Source organism: Lampris incognitus, chromosome 6, assembly GCF_029633865.1.
Source record: "Lampris incognitus isolate fLamInc1 chromosome 6, fLamInc1.hap2, whole genome shotgun sequence".
In the NCBI taxonomy this organism is placed as follows: Eukaryota; Metazoa; Chordata; class Actinopteri; order Lampriformes; family Lampridae; genus Lampris; species Lampris incognitus.
In genome coordinates, this window is record NC_079216.1 from 36,069,538 (window position 1) to 36,089,268 (window position 19,731).

A 19,731-nucleotide genomic window follows, 5' to 3' on the forward strand; every position below is an offset into this window, starting at 1 on the left:
ATTAATTTAGAGCAATGTACCTGGTACACATGTCAATGACTCTGAAAAATTCACTTTATACAATAATCTGTTTTAATGTGGCTCTCACTCATTTTGTTTAAATATACTATAAGCATTTATTTTTTTCAGATGGTAGATATCTCATGTTGGGATGAAACACATTCGTAGCAGCAGAAAAAGAAAATGATTCAGATTTATTGATAATTTCTATTTCACACCAACAGCGGTAAACATCAGTTATGTTATGGCAACAACAATTAAGCTTAAATAGCCCAAGATATGACTTATTCACAGAGAACACCACACAGTATTGAATGAAAACCCACCAAACATGCTCCATCCAATATGTGGGAAATATGCATTTCTGATATGCAATCATAACATATATACTGTAACTTTACAGTAGCAGCTGCAGTATATCTCTTTTTTCTGTCCTATGAAACAGTGTCGCCGACAGTCGGCCGCCTCATCGGCTCACCTCCCCTCGCCGGCTAAGGCCTGAGGCCTGCATGTCATCCACTTCACATAATGAAGAGACAGCAGGTGTCATGTCTGCATTTGGCAATCTGCTGCCGACTCGAGAGTTAGGGTATTAAATGGACTAACTGCCCACATTACCTTATAGGAACATGGGTGCCCTCGCCCAGTGATTACCATAGCTCTTGGGAACAAAAATGACATTTGTCTGACAATAAAATTGGATGCTAACCTGTCTGAAAGCTGTCTCCATTTGTCTAGAACAAATGTTGGTGTCGGCAAACAGTTTGACACACTTCCCCATGAATGCGTAGAGCAGGCAAAATCATCCTTTGGGTCTCGGTAATGGCCCCTCATTGTTGGCCGCAGAGGATGTGGCGCTATTCATACTGGTAGGTGATTGAAAAGAAAATTGAATCCTTTTTGATGTGATAAATGTGCCTATTACTGCATTTGCACACAAAATGTAGGTGGAAATTATAGTGGAAAGGCAGGGCTCAGGGGGAAAATACATAGGGATGGCATATTGGCTGGCTTTGATTGGAGCGGAAATATAAATATACTGTACCGGTAGATGACATGAGTCCAAACGCCCTGATTTTTCTACAGGAACTTCACAAATGAAAGGCCTTCAGAGCACCAATTGTAAGACTATATAAAAGGTTAAATGTGTGCATAGCTCTCTCTTTCTATTTCTCCCTAAAGACCTGTTTGATAAAGGACACCAACAAATGTTTGCCTTGAGAGAAAAAAGGACATTTCTTTTTTGAACAAGTCCTGAAAGAGGGAGAATTGCCAGTAAGAAAAGGTCCAAGGTATTTTGTGATACATAACGTGTTGGTGGAGCACTGATGAAGACACGAGTATGTTTATTTAGAGGTTTCAGGACAGGCGATATGAGGAGATCTGGTCCAAACACCCAACAAGATGATCTTTCATAGCTTCAGCCTCCATTTGGCAGATTTTTGTTCTTTGGGGAATGTATATACAGTGGCTTGCAAAAGTATTCGTACCCCTTGAACTTTTCCACATTTTGTCACGTTACGACCACAAACATAAATATATTTTATTGGAATTTTATGTGAAAGACCAACACAAAGTGGCACACAATTGTGAAGTACAAAGAAAATTGTACATGATTTAAAAGAATTTTTACAAATAAAAAACTGAAAAGTGCGGTGTGCAAAAGTATTCAGCCCCCTTTTCTCTGAGTGCAACCAATTGCCTTCAGAAGTTGCCTGATGATTGCTGAATGATTGAACATTGACCTAATGACTAAATAGAGTCAACCTGGGTGTAATCTAATCTCAGTACAAATACAGCTGTTCTGTGACAGCCTCAGAGGTTTGTTAAGAGAATATTGGGGAGCAAACAGCATCATGAAGTCCAAGGAACACACCAGACAGGTCAGGGATAAAGTTGTGGAGACGTTTAAAGCAGGGTTAGGCTATAAAAAGATTTCCCAAGCTTTGAACATCTCACGGAGCACTGTTCAATCCATCATCCGGAAATGGAAAGAGTATGGCACAACTGCAAACCTACCAAGACACAGCCGTCCACCTAAACTTACAGGCCGAACAAGGAGAGCACTGATCAGAGATGCAGCCAAGAGGCCCGTGGTGACTCTGGACGAACTGCAGAGATCCACAGCTCAGGTGGGAGAATCTGTCCACAGCACAACTATTGGTCGTGCACTGCACAAATCTGGCCTTTGTGGAAGAGTGGCAAGAAGAAAGCCATTGTTAAAAGAAAACCATAAGAAGTCCCGTTTGCAGTTTGCCAGAAGCCATGTGGGGGACACAGCAAACATGTGGAAGAAGGTGCTCTGGTCAGATGAGACCAAAATTGAACTTTTTGGCCTAAATGCAAAACGCTATGCGTGGCGGAAAACTAACACTGCACATCACTCTGAACACACCATCATCCCCACTGTCAAACATGGTGGTGGCAGCATCATGCTCTGGGGGTGCTTCTCTTCAGCAGGGACGGGGAAGATGGTCAGAGTTGATGGGAAGATGGATGGAGCCAAATACAGGGCAATCTTGGAAGAAAACCTGTTGGAGTCTGCAAAAGACTTGAGACTGGGGTGGAGGTTCACCTTCCAGCAGGACAACGACCCTAAACATGAAGCCAGGGCTACAATGGAATGGTTTAAAACAAAACATATTCATGTGTTAGAATGGCCCAGCCAAAGTCCAGACCTAAACCCAATTGAGAATCTGTGGCAAGATCTGAAAACTGCCGTTCACAAACGCTCTCCATCTAATTTGACTGAGCTTGAGCTGTTTTTCAAAGAAGAATGGGCAAAAATTTCAGTCTCTAGGTGTGCAAAGCTGGTAGAGACATACCCCAAAAGACTTGCAGCTGTAATTGCAGCAAAAGGCGGTTCCACAAAGTATTGACTCAGGGGGGCTGAATACTTTTGCACACCGCACTTTTCAGTTTTTTATTTGTAAACATTTTTTTTAAATCATGTATAATTTTCTTTGTACTTCACAATTGTGTGCCACTTTGTGTTGGTCTTTCACATAAAATTTCAATAAAATATATTTATGTTTGTGGTCGAAACATGACAAAATGTGGAAAAGTTCAAGGGCTATGAATACTTTTGCAAGCCACTGTACATAGAGAGTCACAGATGTTTGGATCTAGCGTATTTATGCTGGTGCTTTGTGCTTTAATCGGTGTATGAAAGTCAGGTAAAACCCTGCAGAAGTTAACTCACTTTAGTCATTCTTTCACATGCTCTTGAGTAAATAGACTCTCTGTTGATCCTATTGTAAATAATTAATTTCAAAGGCTCAGGGCCCACATTTCAAGACCTTTGTTTTTTTTTTTGATTTTGGACCCCCCCCCTTTCTCCCCTAATGTACTTGGCCAATTACCCCACTTTCCCGAGCCGTCCCGGTCGCTGCTCCACCCCCTCTGCCGAGCCGGGTAGGGCTGCAGACCACCACACGCCTCCTGTGGGGTCGCCAGCCGCTTCTTATCAGCTGACAGTGAGGAGTCTCGCCAGGGGGACGTAGCGCGTCCAGTCCCGCCCCCCCCCCCAACTGACCAGAGGAGGCGCTAGTGCAGCGACCAGGACACATAGGACGCCCGACCAACCCGGACGTAACACGGGGACTCGAACCGGCGATCCCCATGCTGGTAGGCAACTGAATAGACCAGTATGCTACCTGGGCGCTTCACAAGACCATATTTAATGTCTTCACCCTCCATTGTCTGTGGACGTTCTCATTCATCCAAGTCATGGTTAACCAAAGGAGTTGAATCAAGTGCAACTGGTATACCAAGTCCAGTTGCACTTGATTCAACTCCTTTGGTTCACCCTCCATTGTTTCAGTTATTGATGTGGAGGAAAAAGTGCAAGAAAGTGATGTAAAGGATGCATTTGGTGCATGTCCGGGTGGGTGTCCTGTCTTCTTTACCGTTGGCCTCGTGTCGCCACGCTTAAGAGGTCCAAGTCAGGAGAGGTCAGGAGGTACCGACTCTAGCAGCTGCTCCCACATTTTTAATCCATGCACTCATCTCTCTTTCAATTCATACCATCTTTGATGGCGAGAGCCTCTTTAACGGCAAGTGAATTTCATTTGTGTCTAAAAGCTTGCAAAATATTCAGTTAAAGACGATCGCCACAATCTTGACTTCTAAGCAATTACTGTAATGATGCGAAATGGTAAACATTGGCCCAACATCTAAATAATTTAACAGACTGAAAACATGCTGCTCCAATGTTTATGAAGTTCATTTTGTGTTTATGGAGCGATGCTGTCGACATTTTCCATGGCTTTGAGCTAGCATTAAAGCTCATGTTGGAATGAGCTATTTGCATGATGTTTTAATGGGTCCTCTGGATTTCACGATGATTAAGATCAGACAATAGATTTCGGCTTTTCTGTTTTGGTTGCCTCATGATGCCGAAGGTTGTACATGTGAAGACGCTGTGCTCCTGTTTTAAACTTGGTTTTCTGCAGAAGCGTAATGGATGGTTGGAGTTAAGATGATGCTGTGGACTCAAAATCCCTGCACACGGAGTCAGAAACGCTCACGGCTTGAATGCATTAAAACAGCCTGTTGCAGCGTCAGGTGGGAAAAGAAGACGGACAATTGGTATTCACACAAATGTGGCTTTCTGCTCAGCACTGCATATTATATCGATCAGTCTTGCTATTGAATGTAAAGGTGATCTTTTTTTTGGTGATTGTTACCAGGCTGTCAAAGGTTTTATTTATTTTATTTTTAAAAAAAAGACTGGGTTGGCCCACATGGGAGCGTCTCCACAGACATCCTCTCAGAAACCACGTGAGAAGACCAAACTAGCTCTACAGCAGTCTTTCTAACCACTACCAAGCATGAACCCTCAATTTAACTGCTAGTATACAAGCCAAAACGTCATCCACTAGCACTGCTGTCATTGTAACGGCTTTTGTGCATGGATTGCGCGACATTTTCAAGGCATGTTAATCGCAAATAATGTGAATTGGGATTCCTCGCCGGTCACATGATTTCTGAGAGAATATGGAGAATCAATCTCTTGATAAAATGCAGGCTCCTAACCTGGCAACCAAAAAAAGTGTTTTTATGAATGTGTTATAACATCTTATTACATATTTAAACCACATTAATTAATTAACTAACTATTAGCCATTTGTAAAATAGTTAGTCATTACTTATAAGCATGCCCCTATCAGCAGGTTTTGCACAGAGCTCCAAGATTGGCATCAATAAGTTTGATGAATATGATTAATTTTAAGGGCTGGTGTCTCCCTAAAAAGACATTTCTGTTGTTGAGTTGTATTGAACACAGTGCTGAGGGCCTTTGCCCCAGAGGTCCAAACACAGGTAGTTAATATGTAAACTCCACCTGATGACAGGTTAACCCAAATTGCAGCGGTGGTGATGGGGATGCCCATGGGAACATTGGCCCCTTATAAGCCAGCTGGTATGCTGAGTCACTGGAGCCATGGCTGGACAGCTAGAGTGACGTGCTAACACATTGCAGCGCGTATCAGGCTAGGAAGCTGTGTTGTGGATAGCACCACGTCTAGTAACACTGAGAAAGCTTTTTGTTTGATACACCTGGACACTTAGCTGATTATCTTGGAGCTGTCAATGAACCTGGTTTTAATGCCTCTTTTGCTGAACTCTGTAGTGTGTCTTTGATCCACTCGACCATCTAAACTCGAACGTCAGTCTGACTTTGGATCAAGTTTTGCAGAACTCTGACATCTGCACACCAGTCAAGTAGCCTAAGAAGTAAATGACATTTTATTTCAAACTCCTCCGAGAAACTCCGAGCAGCAGCATCTTGATCTTAGAGGTTTTTACCCTGAATTCGTTGGCACTTGTTGACAATGGAAAGTGGATCTATTGGAGCTGGGAACCAACTTCTCCATCTAGATGTTCATGTCGATGAGCAAGAGCCTCATGAAGGCATCCTGGAGCTGCTTAGTAGACTCCGTCCTCAGTGGAAAACAGAGGACATACAGATGAAGGCAAGTGTATATTCAGCTGAGGATCAGAATCATTTAGTGGTTAATTCATTTGCACAATTAAAAGAAATAGATACATTTAAGAAAGATTACGATAACAATAATAATTGTGGCACGTTGGCCCAGTGGTTAGCACTGTTGCCTCACAGCAAGAAGGTCCTGGGTTTGAACCCCAGGCTGTCCCAGGTCCTTTCTGTGTGGAGTTTGCATGTTCTCCCCCTGTCTGTGTGGGTTTCCTCCGGATGCTCCAGTTTCCTCCCATCATCAAAAAGACATGTATGTTAGGGTTAATACTCCTGTCTGTGTCCCTGACCAAGACAATGGAAAGAAGATCTGGAGTTGGTCCCCGGGCACCGCAGCTGCTCACTGCTTCTATGCAATAGGATGGGTTAAATGCAGAGAACACATTTCATTGTAACCAAACAACTATACAACGACCAAATAAAGTGGCTTTCTTTTTTCCATAATATTAAAAAAATGTAGGGGAGGAAAGTAGCCCAAAGGGCTTATTCAGTTTTCTCCAATTGTTAAATTACATATAAAAGAGCAAATAAAAATAGAAATAAAAAAGAATTTAAAAAAACCCCACAAAAGGGATGAATTTACATGTCACAATTGAGAATTGCTAATATCTAGGATCAATTTGCTTTATTATCTATGAATGTGTGTATGTTTGTATACATGTATGTGTACTCGCCTATCTATCTATCTATCTATCTATCTATCTATCTATCTATCTATCTATCTATCTATCTATCTATCTATCTATCTATCTATCTATCTATCTATCTATCTATCTATCTATCTATCTATCTATCTATCTATCTAGTATTTTGTTTAATTGTTTTAAGTCTGGACTTTCAGTGTCGTGTCAGGATGTTTCAGTAGACGCTGGGCCAGGAGTTACCCAGTACAATCTGGTGACATAGATACAGGGATTCTGCATGGCTCTGAAGATATGTTGTTTTAGTAGGATTAGGAACTGCTCCAGGGATCCCATTTTCATATCAGAAGACCCAATCTTGAGTCCAGCCCAAAGGTTCGGAGAGTGTGGCTGAGTGGACCAGCTTTCATGAAGCATGCATGTTCCTGAGATCTGTCTGCTTCCATTGTAAAGTCAGCCAAATAAAGCTGAGGGAGCTGGAAAACAAGAGTATACAATATTTTGGGACCTTGGGAATACTGTTGGTTCAACATCTGTTCTGGGTATGATAATGCCATTCCAGCCCCATGTGCAAACACAAGGTTCAATTTTTCAGAGAGATAGGGTTTATATTTGTTAGGTGACAGTACATTGGGTGGGTGACCTCTCAATCTAGACCGGGTCCACTTATGTACACAAAAGGGTGCTTAGACTGCCCCTCAGCAGCTCCTCGTGTGATATATTGTGTTGATGCTTTGTGCATTGTAAAAATCGATATAGCAGATTTTATGGAAAAGAACAACTATGCTGTAAAGCTAACACAGTTGCTGTCTGTGAATGTTCTCAGTTGCTGTATTTCTATATTTGATAGTTCTTTTCTTAAAATACTAATGAAATCATAAAGAGTTTTTTCCCCTGAAGGTCTATCAAATAATTCTGAAGATTGATTAATTCTGAATATATCTTTATATACTCAGATACATGCAAATATATAATTTGAGGGAATTATTTGAATACAGAAAATAAACTGTAGCCACAACATGTGGCTATCTTTATCATTAATTCATGAAAGTTTATATTCAAGCGTGTTTTGTCATGAAATGACAATATTTACTACCGTGATCTTTTGCTCTGCCATGTTAATCTATATGACAGAAGATATTTGAGCATATGTCCATCACAAGACTTGGTATACATCCAAGTGGTTCTTGATCCACTAGCATGAATACTTCATCAGATGTCTGAAAACCCATCTCTTCTCATTAGCTTTCAACTAGTTGGTTTATGCCTTTGGTAGTTTGACTTCTTTCTGAGCTTTGTCACAACTATCCTCTTTGGGGAGGGTCTCAGTCTCAGTGTATTTATGACTGTAGGGCTCAGTGGCAATCTCCTTGTTTTGTCCTGCAGACGAGAACATTCCTAAACTTTCTGAAGGCATGGCACCATGCTAACCTTCTGTTTGTATCTCTGAGCACATGTGCTTATGTTTTGCACTTGTCCCCCGCTCTCTCTCTCTCTCTCTCTCTCTCTCTCTCTCTCTCTCTCTCTCTCTCTCTCTCTCTCTCTCTCTCTCTCTCTCTCTCTCTCTCTCTCTCTCTCTCTCTCTCTCTCTCTCTCTCTCTGTCTCACTTTCCAGGACAATTTTTCTTCCTTTATCAGAATCAGAACCAGAATCAGAAACACTTTATTTGTTATTTCATTTCATGCACTTGCACACATGAAATAAAACAAAACATAATTTCCTCCAGCCCACAGCAGTGCAACACAAAGACAAAAACAGATATCCAAAAACAACAAGAACTACAAGAAAACATATATCCAAACTAACACATATAAATAATATATATATATATATATATATATATATATATATATATATATATATATATATATATATATATATATATACACTACTGTTCAAAAGTTTGGGATCACCCAAACAATTTTTTGTTTTCCATGAAAAGTCACACTTATTCACCACCATATGTTGTGAAATGAATAGAAAATAGAGTCAAGACATTGACAAGGTTAGAAATAATGATTTGTATTTGAAATAAGATTTTTTTTTACATCAAACTTTGCTTTCGTCAAAGAATCCTCCATTTGCAGCAATTACAGCATTGCAGACCTTTGGCATTCTAGCTGTTAATTTGTTGAGGTAATCTGGAGAAATTGCACCCCACGCTTCCAGAAGCAGCTCCCACAAGTTGGATTGGTTGGATGGGCACTTCTTGCGTACCATACGGTCAAGCTGCTCCCACAACAGCTCAATGGGGTTCAGATCTGGTGACTGCGCTGGCCACTCCATTACCGATAGAATACCAGCTGCCTGCTTCTGCTCTAAATAGTTCTTGCACAATTTGGAGGTGTGTTTAGGGTCATTGTCCTGTTGTAGGATGAAATTGGCTCCAATCAAGCGCTGTCCACTGGGTATGGCATGGCGTTGCAAAATGGAGTGATAGCCTTCCTTATTCAGAATCCCTTTTACCCTGTACAAATCTCCCACCTTACCAGCACCAAAGCAACCCCAGACCATCACATTACCTCCACCATGCTTAACAGATGGCGTCAGGCATTCTTCCAGCATCTTTTCATTTGTTCTGTGTCTCACAAACGTTCTTCTTTGTGATCCAAACACCTCAAACTTGGATTCATCCGTCCACAACACTTTTTTCCAGTCTTCCTCTGTCCAATGTCTGTGTTCTTTTGCCCATCTTAATCTTTTTCTTTTATTGGTCAGTCTCAGATATGGCTTATTCTTTGCCACTCTGCCCTGAAGCCCAGAATCCCGCAGCCGCCTCTTCACTGTAGATGTTGACACTGGTGTTTTGCGGGTACTATTTAATGAAGATGCCAGTTGGGGACCTGTGAGGTGTCTGTTTCTCAAACTAGAGACTCTAATGTACTTATCTTCTTGCTCAGTTGTGCAACGCGGCCTCCCACTTCTTTTTCTACTCTGGTTAGAGCCTGTTTGTGCTGTCCTCTGAAGGGAGTAGTACACACCGGTGTAGGAAATCTTCAATTTCTTAGCAATTTCTCGCATGGAATAGCCTTCATTTCTAAGAACAAGAATAGACTGTCGAGTTTCAGATGAAAGTTCTCTTTTTCTGGCCATTTTGAGCGTTTAATTGACCCCACAAATGTGATGCTCCAGAAACTCAATCTGCTCAAAGGAAGGTCAGTTTTGTAGCTTCTGTAACGAGCTAAACTGTTTTCAGATGTGTGAACATGATTGCACAAGGGTTTTCTAATCATCAAATAGCCTTCTGAGCCAATGAGCAAACACATTGTACCATTAGAACACTGGAGTGACAGTTGCTTGAAATGGGCCTCTATACACCTATGTAGATATTGCACCAAAAACCAGACATTTGCAGCTAGAATAGTCATTTACCACATTAGCAATGTATAGAGTGTATTTCTTTAAAGTTAAGACTAGTTTAAAGTTATCTTCATTGAAAAGTACAGTGCTTTTCCTTCAAAAATATGGACATTTCAATGTGATCCCAAACTTTTGAACGGTAGTGTATATATATATCACTGTCCAGGAGAATGAACGCCAGCCAGGATGACTGTCGGAACTGCCGGTCTGCGTGGGTTTGCAGTTAGCTTAGCCTTCGGTGTTACCTCTTCGGGCACAGCTCTAGGCAGGACCGTGGTCGCTGGGCCCACAGGATGGACCAGACCAAGCTCTCCCAGCCATCAAACAAAGACAAACTTAGACACTGACGTGTACAAAAACACTGCATGGATGGTACTGGGTGAGGCCGCTGCAAATGTGAATTCGTGCCACCATCTTCCCACACCGGTACTGGGTGAGGCCGCTGCAAATGTGAATTTGTGCCGCCATCTTCCCACACCGGAAGCAGACTTTCTGATGACCATGGATCATCTCTCTTTTTCTTTCGACCACCTGAAGACTTCGGAGCCTGTTTGTGATGCATCCTGTTTTCCCTTGGCCACAGGCCCACTGTTACGGCCACGGGTGTGTCCGTATAGTTTTGTGTTGCCTCCTGTATCACTCTGACTCTACATTCAGGTATCCGCCAGGTGCTCCTCATCACCTAATCAACCGGTCAACGAATCATCCAATTTTCATCAGCTGTGCAGTCTCCCATTTAAACCCCCACATGTGTTCAGTTCACCGGCCAGCTAGTTTAGTTTGTGTGATGTAGTTACTTTGTGTTTGTAACGTCTGGCCCGGTTTTGGTTTAGTTTGCATTGTGACTATTTTGAGTTATGTTTAGTTGTTTAGCTCTTTTGGGCGAGGGGATCAAGGTAAGATGCCCATGGGCAAACACCCCATCACGTAGCTTACCTCTGTTAGACACACTAGGTTAGCAGCGGTTGCCACCTTTTTGTCTTTAGGTTTGGTGCTTTTCAGCACTGTCAAGGGTGGGTTACTTTTGTTAATAGTTTGTTTTGGCAACCGTTCGGTTCCCTTGTCCTGTCATTGTTAATAAATATATTTATATCTATACGTTTATGTCTCACTGTGTTGCACCCTCACCTCACTGTTACTCAGTACACTAATAGTTGCACCCTCTCCAGACCGAGGGTCGTAACACCCACCATGCTGGAGATTTAATGCTATCGTTTGTGCTGTTCCCATTTAAATTTGCTTTAATACTATTTGTTCGGTATCACTCATCTTTTTCTCTCAGTGTGAATGCTGTGTCTTAGTCTGCCTCGCCTCTTGTGTGTATGTGGAGTCGATTCTCTCTTCAGGGCCCCACTGAGCAGAGCTGGGTTTGGGGCGTGGGGATCCCACTAGCTCTTCCCTGCATCTGTGGGCTTCCTGATGTTATCTTAGATGGTCACTAAATTTGCCTTGCACTCTTTTTACAATTTTATTACCCAGCACATTTTAATTTGCTAAATTTTATGCATTAACTTTATGTATTATACAGTTTTATATTTTTATGTATTATAGTTTTATATACTTTATGTATTATAATTATAGGGTTATCATTACCTTGCTCTGTGTAATCTATGATGTTTCATTATAATTCTGTTACTTTTGTGTGTTCTGTGCATTTGGCACCTATTGCATGTCCGTCTGTCCTCTGTTGCTCTTTCTGAGGTTTCTCTTATATTTTTTTTCCTGATGAAGTTTTTCTTGTGTAGTTTTGCCTCATTCGGGTCTAAGGTCCAAGGCTGGGGGGGTGGGGTCGTACATCGTATACTGTTGTATATTGTACTGATTGTGAAGCCCTTGTGAATTTGGGTTATACAAGTAAACTTGACTGGACTCAATGTCAAGGTTGTCCTATTTGTTCACTCCAGCTCGAGATGAAAAACTTTGTTCAATACAGGGCCCATCAGAAGAACAGAGAAGGCCTTGCGGATAGTGGAAGTAAATTCAATGCTGGCAAACATTCAACAGGGAATAGGGGGCAAACGAACAAATGCCACAGTCATATAGTTCATCCAAATGCAAGAGTTAAAATGAATATCCAATCTCAAACATAAACCAGTTCATCACCTATGAAAAGCTATATCTTCCCTGCTATGATATTTAAGAAGAGTGGCTGCTTTTCAAAAGAATGCACTGAATGAATGAAATAGTCAAGGATGCCAGTTCATTACATGGACTTTATATCTATGGGTGTATCTATGTGTACATCTATTTGGTTAAATGTCAGCCTGAATATTCATTTGCTTTGTGATTTTTTTCTTGCTTTTCTCTTAAAAGGATATCTCAATCTTAACGCTCATATGAATCTAAAACTCCCATGAACTCAAGTTCACGAGAAATCATCCACCAACCTCCAATGAATTGGAACTCAGAAGCAACCGCTCTTAGTTTGTCTCTTTACCCCACACCCATTTCAATGCAAACCACGAAGGCATGTTTGTTTTTGAAAGGAATAAAATAATGAAAAAAAGTAATTCAGGTGTTAAAAAACACTTTGACAGATACATATTTTTGTTGGCATTTTAGCCTTTATTAGACCGAACACTGAATAGAGGCAGGAAATACAAGATAAAGAGAGAAAAGGAAGAAATGCGACAAAAGTCCTGATCTGGACCCCAACCCAGGACTCTGTTCTCAAGCCAAAGCCCACGTGGTTTGCAATAATCAACAGAATGTCCATACTGTGCTCTTGATCATATGTCCCAATGTTTTTAAGTTTTATAAACTCTGTAATGCAAGGCAACACATCACAAGCCAGTTTACCCCTCAGATGAAATGCCTCTTTTGTCCAATATTGCTTCATAGTGCAACTGTAACTTACATGCATGCAAATATTCCCAATATGGGTGTTGTGTCCACTGATCATCAATACACAACTCTGCCTTTTGAGCTTCAGGATGCTCAAGGAGGGGGGCTGCAGGAGGCTGCAGGAGGTTGCAGGAGGCTGCAGGCTGCACCAACCTCCTGCCAGTCATCAAGACAGGAGTCCTCACAGGGGAAAGCTGATTGTTTAGGTTTATGAGGTGGAGTGACTCACAATAGAAAATATTTCCTTGTACACAGAGTGATGGAGTAATATACAGTACATGGGTGCTAAATTGTATGAGGTGAGATGTGGTGGCTCAGCTTGGTAGTTTTGAAATGAAATCCAAATCTGTCAAATCCCCACCCTTGGGATGCCTAGTGTTTCTGGTTCCATGTGTCTTTCCATCTTTCCATTTTGATGCTTGTACGAAGCTTGGGTTGTGGTCAGTGTATAAATGGAATAAGATGCAACTTTTGGATGGCCAGTTTAACAACAAGACCAGTGCTAGGAAGAATAAGGGTCAAAGCCAGGTTTTGTAGACAACAGATGCAACTAATACTCACGGTACCTTACAATTATCTTGCATAAAACATGTTTGGACCCCTCATTTCTATTTGCATTTTGTGTGTTCAGCTTTGAAAAAGCCAACATGGAAATTATTGTGCAGTATTTGATTTGGTCCTTTATTTCACTGAAACTGCAGGCGTTCACAGAAGGTATCACCAACCAGCTGATGGGCTGCTACGTGGGCTCTCTTCAGGGGCCTGGCAGTGTGCTGGTTCGCGTGTATGGAAGGATGACGGGGCTCTATGTCAACCGGGACAGGGAGGTGGAGATGTTCCAGGTGTTTCACGCTAATGGCTGTGGCCCACAGATCTACTGCAGCTTCAAGAATGGCATCTGCTACGAGTTCGTGAGGGGAGAGGTCCTGGAGGATGAACTCCTGTGGCAGCCGTCCATCTACAGGTCTCTGCTTGTGGCTCTGCTTTTTACATTTACATTCAGTTATTTAGCAGATGCTTTCATCCAAAGCCACTTACAAGAGAGTGAGCGGTTAGAAGATACACTCGAATGTCACCAGCTGGCATCATAGAGCACTACAGAGGAATCGTGTCATAGCCAAGAGTGCATCGTCATCGTGTGTAGGTGTGCCCGAGAGCATTGAGAGGTGGGAAATAGAAGAATCAAAGCACAAAGTGGATGTACACTGCCACATGCCAAAACACACGGGCAAATCATGCCGGGCAAGAAGAAAAAGGCGCAATAGTACACACCAATATTAATGGTGTTTAAGGAAGCATTAGTTAACTAAGTATGGAAGCAACTACTATAACATTCGCCGCCAATTCACATCCACTGCAAAGTGCTACCAGAAACCACTTTGAGGATTAAAGCAGCCTTGAAGAGGAAAGTTTTTAGGCCTTTCTTAAAAAAGGGTATGTGAGTCAGTAGCTCTGATTTTCACATATATCTGTTTGGAACAGGGCGGCACTGTGGCGCAGTGGTTCGTGGGGTCCTGGGTTTGAGACCCGGGGTAGTCCAACCTTAGTGGGTCATCCCGGGTCGTCCTCTGTGTGGCGTTTGCGTGTTCTCCCCATGTCTGTGGGGGTTTCCTCCTGGGGCTCCAGTTTCCTCCCACAGTCCAAAGACATGTAAGTCAGGTGAATCGGCCTTACTAAATTGTCTCTAGGAATGAATGTGTGTGTGTGTGTGTGTGTGTGTGTGTGTGTGTGTGTGTGTGTGTGTGTGTGTGTGTGTGTGTTTCAGCCCTGTGATGGCAGCCTGTCCAGGGTGTCTCCCTGCCTGCCGCCCAATGACTGCTGGAATAGGCTCCAGCATCCCCGTGACCCTGAGAGCAGGATAAGCGGTTAAGATAATGGATGGATGGATGGATGTTTGGAACATTATTCATCCAGGCAAGGTTGATGAATGAGGTTGTCATTCTCCAACAATCCAACAATCTCCTCCTTCACATTCAGTGTCATAATCTTCTGCTCTTGGCCACTGTGAATTTTGGGGGCGTCTCCCAATAGTATCTAAATGGGTGGTGGTGGTGGTGGTGGTGTGTGTGTGTGTGTGTGTGTGTGTGTGTGTGTGTGTGTGATGTGCACACCAAAGTAAGTGAAATCAGATGCCTTACCTAACGGGTGTCATCACTGAGGCGTCCAAATTAAATATCTGCAAACATGTTCCACATACATGTGAATAGAATGTGGGGTAATATTTTATCTTCATCTGCCATAAATATAACATCCTTCACCTTGCATCACTACACTGTTGAGTGTTTCACCTGTACAGGCATATTGAAAATCAAATATGGCTCATGTAGCGAGTAAAACCTGAGGCTATTCAATTAACAGTATAATACGATGCAAGTCAAGTCAGTTTTATTTGTATAGCCCAATATCACAAATTACAAATTTGCCTCAGTGGGCTTTACAGTAACACAACATCCTGTCCTTAGACCCTCTCATCGGATAAGGAACAACTCCCTAAAAAAAGCAAAAAAAACTTTTAACAGGGAGAAAAAATAGGAAGAAACCTCAGTCAGAGCAACAGAGGAGGGATCTCTCTCCCAAGACGGACAACATGCAATGGATGTTGTGTGTGTGTGTGTGTATATGTGTGTGTGTGTATATTTATATATAACTTTGTTAAAAGAAACACTCAACGGTAGAGAAAGTGCTCAACAAATAAGGAGCAAAATAATCCAGTGAGTCAAGTAAATTCTTTATGAGACAATACAAGCCTGTTTCATGCCATAAGCAATCATCACTGGATTTTATATATATATATATATATATATATATAATATAATATAATATTACATACTAATATAATATAATATAATATAATTAGTGGTGTAGTAGAGGATAAATGCAGCAAAACACAGTTTACCCACCCTTTTAAGGGCTCATTAAGTATTGTCTTCTGTTCACAAACGGCAACAAACAGAACATTTTGAAGCTCTGTGAACCTTTTTGAGATTCACAAGTGGATATTTTAGCATGCATTTATGCATGTCTTACATGAAGTATGTGTGAGTAACATATGTACGCATGCATGTGCAATGAGCATTTCAACTGTATGAACATCCTTAAAAAACTGATATGGTTTTATGTTGTGCAATGCTGCTCAGTCACGCCTCCCCCGTTCACGGTAAGGCACCTACCCGCATTGTTACTGCAACCCGAGGACAGTGAGAAACAACACAGAGAGCGAGGGCCGAACTCCAGGCCGAGACAGACAGACATCGATCACCTCTCTCCCTCTCATACCCAATGAGCAGGATGCTCAGAACCCGAAACGTCACAATTGAGACGCCTTGAGCACTAAAGTGGTCAAAAGGTCATAGATGAAATAGCTCCCTTTTTTCCCTTTTTTTGAAAAGGCGAACAAGATAACAGTGATAAATGTGAAGGGAGTTTTGTTCCATCTCTGTTAATGGCTGTTTTTGCAATAGCTACGAGGCTCGGGCTCATCTGGGAAAATATTTTCTCTCCACAGACTGATCGCAGCGGAGATGGGGAGAATCCACGCAATCCAGGCTGAATGCGGTCTGCCTGCTGAACCTGTGCTCTGGACCAAGATGTCTCAGCTGCTCACACTGGTTCAGAACAATATCAGTGACAGCCCAGCAAAGCAAAGGTGAGCAAAAATGTCTTTCTATGTTGAAAAGTTGGAGGTACCGCTCATTTTTTTTCTCCCAGTGGAAAACCAAGTGTCCGCTCTTATTTTCAGCAATATCAACTGTCCTGAACAGTCACTTGTCTTCACATCACTGTGAAACCACCTGTAGCTTGTGGTCGACTGGAGCAGCTGAGTTGTCTTGCTCGAGTCACTGATATTTGTAGATCCTTGGGTTCAAGCTGCATTGATGGAATCAGACACATCCACCTCTTTTAGTGTGCGGAGAGAGCTTTCCTATTTTGAGCAGTCATTGGCCCAATGGAGGAGGTGGGGGAATGCCTCTGTGATAATGACATTGTGTTATCTTTGAAAAAAGGTCATGGGGTGAGAGGTGAGAGGGGACTGCCAGACACTACAAAGAAGCAGACGCTCGGCCGCGAGCTTCCTGCAGAGCTCTTCCTTATCAGTCAAATGTTCAGCCTTGTTTATGTTTGCTGCAAGGGGTCGGAAGTCCACACAAACTGGAGCTGGAAAACCTTGAGTCTGCTTTTGAAAAACTGCAGCTTGTTCTTTGAGCACTAGCAAGCGGGCAAAGCAATTTGAGCGGGTCATCTATAACAGAGAGGGATGTGGGTGGGGGGGGGGGGCTCTCTCATGATAAGAAATACTTTTACATCGTTTGCCTTCACAGAAACAGGTCTCTCTCAAGAGGTCTGAGAAAAGCCATTGTGACTAGTGTGTGTGTGTGTGTGTGTGTGTGTGTGTGTGTGTGTGTGTGTGTGTGTGTGTGTGTGTGTGTGTGTGTGTGTGTGTGTGTGTGTGTGTGTGTGTGTTTGTGTCACATGCAACCTTTCATACAACAGGAAGAAAAGACGCTGTTTAGCTAGCCCCCCCCCACCCACCCACCCACCAACCCCTTATTGCTAGTTTTTAAAGTCTTTTATTTCCCCCTAATGTTTCTCATGACCATTTTGCCAAGGATATGATTACATGGAGTCCATCACTGAACATTTCGCTGAATATATATATAAAAAAAGTGTTATCAACATGTAAAACAAGATTTTTTTTACATGCTTTTAAACACTACATTTTTCTAATGTTATTGTCACTCGTTTTGGACCCTTCTCCTTTTAGGATGTTGTGCACACATACATCATGAAAATCCAGGGGGAAAAACAGCTATGAGAAGTATGAGTAAATAGTATAGTATATAGTTATATATTTATATAATGGGAGCAGCCGAAAGTAGTATAGTATAGTATAGTATAGTATAGTATAGCATAGCATAGCATAGCATAGCATAGTATAGTATAGTGTAGTGTAGTGTAGTGTAGTATAGTGTAGTGTAGTATATGGTATAGTATAGTGTAGTATACTATAGTTCCTGCACATTGTTCTGTGGATATGTTAGATTTAGAGGGAAAGCAGCGTGTACGTGCGCCTGGGAGAGCAGCCTGCACCACACGCAGACGCCCAACAGATGGTGCTATACTGTGAGACATTTGTGAGACGAGAACAAGCAGTCCGCTGCTTTTGAAACACATTTACAAAGACAGAACGACTCTGGTGATCGTCAGTGGGATGCAGGAGCAATCGCAAAGAAAGTGAAACGAGACAGCAATGCTAAAGTCTGGTAAATATGCACACATGTATAACGGAAACAGTTTAATGTTGGCAAAATTTGCAAGGCCTGTGGATAAAAGTCTATTCTTGATGCATCGCTTTTGTATTCGTCCGTGGGTGGGTATGAATGTGGATGTGTATGATTGTGTACGTGACAATTAAATTTTCACTTTGAATGTGCCTTTATGTTGGTGTGTATGCAGTGTGTGTCCATGGAACAACACACACATTCATTGTCCTTTTGAGCGTGGATGTGTGTGAATGTGTGATTTAGAACTAAAGAAAAGAGAGAGCGAGAGAGCGATAGATAGAGAGAGAGAGACAGAGAGAGACAGAGACACAGAGAGACAGAGGGAGAGGGAAAGTGCAAGGCCAGCCCAAGGCTCTTTGGTGCCCTAAGCAGAAATTGAAGTCTATTCTTGATGCATCGCTTTTGTATCCGACTGTGTGTGTGTGTTTGGGAATGATGGGCCCTTGTGCTGGTGTGTATGCAGTGCGTGCCCCTGGATCAACACATATATTCACTGTCCTTTTCAGCGTGGATGTATGTGTGATTGAGAACTAATGGAAAGAGGGGGGGGGGAGAGAAAGGCTAAGCAGAAATTGCCCCCCCCCCAAAAAAAACTAACTCGCTTATGTCTCAGGCTGGACCTGAGACAGACAGACAGACAGACAGACAGACAGAGGAAGGCAGGGATATATATGTGTGTGTGTGTGTGTGTGTATTATATATATATATATAGAGAGAGAGAGAGAGAGAGAGAGAGAGAGAGAGAGAGAGAGAGAGAGAGAGAGAGAGAGAGAGAGAGAGAGAGAGAGAGAGAGAGAGAGAGAGAGAGAGAGAGAGAGAGAGAGAGAGAGAGCGAGAGAAGGGGTGGGTGGGATGAAAGAGACTCAAAGATACATCAGAGAAACTTTTGTACTTGGGAATGTGTGAGTGTTTGTGTGAAAGTGATCTTCAGAGGAAATGGACACAGAGAAGGGGAGAGAGAGAGAGAGAGAGAGGGAAGGAGGGAGGGAGGGAGGGAGCAGGAAGAGGCTGCACCTGCAGAGGAGGTCCTCATCTCTGAAATCACCCGCTGGGCACAGAGAGAGAGAGAGAGAGAGAGAGAGAGAGAGAGAGAGAGAGAGAGAGAGAGAGAGAGAGAGAGAGAGAGAGAGAGAGAGAGAGAGAGAGAGAGAGAGAGGAGAAAAGGCTGAAGCAGCTGCAGGATTTGGAGAGAGAGAGAGAGAAAGAGCATCAGTAGTCAGAGAGGGGAGAGAAAAGCGACGGAAAGCAATGGAAAGTGAATGAGCGCAACCTCCTTCTCTCCCAAAGGCCCCCCGCTATGTCTCCCGCTTGCACTCCCGCCAATCACATGGAACTGAAAAAGATAGAAAAAGAAGAACAATGAAAAGAAAAAAAAGTCATCACTAGTAAGCGACTGCTGCTATTTGAAATCATATGTAAATAAGTAGCATTGATAATGAGCCACCAAAGGAGGAAATTCCACTAATTACCTCACTGAGGCAGCGGCCTGATGGGGAGCAGGAGGTGAGCATTCACGGCGTACTTTTTTCAGCAAGACAAAGAGGAGAGATGAAGGGGAGAAAAGGCTCCTGATGGCAAGAGGACAGGTTTTCATTTAAAGTCAATAGC

At 42.5% G+C, this 19,731-nt stretch overlaps 1 protein-coding gene across 3 annotated transcripts in view; it reads left to right on the top strand.

The window, feature by feature from the left end:
- The first annotated feature begins 3,504 nt into the window (after positions 1-3,504).
- The window catches only part of LOC130114262 (ethanolamine kinase 1-like), a 28,124-nt gene continuing 11,897 nt past the window's right edge, over positions 3,505-19,731 (top strand). For 2 of the 3 annotated variants that reach the window (XM_056282077.1, XM_056282079.1), the window contains exons 1-3: positions 5,500-5,975; positions 13,543-13,805; positions 16,347-16,487. In XM_056282077.1, coding sequence (XP_056138052.1) covers positions 5,835-5,975; positions 13,543-13,805; positions 16,347-16,487 — 545 coding nt within the window. In that variant the 5' untranslated portion in view covers positions 5,500-5,834. Of the gene's footprint in view, positions 3,628-5,499; positions 5,976-13,542; positions 13,806-16,346; positions 16,488-19,731 lie in introns of those variants that run through there. The other variant, XM_056282080.1, reaches the window with a different exon arrangement.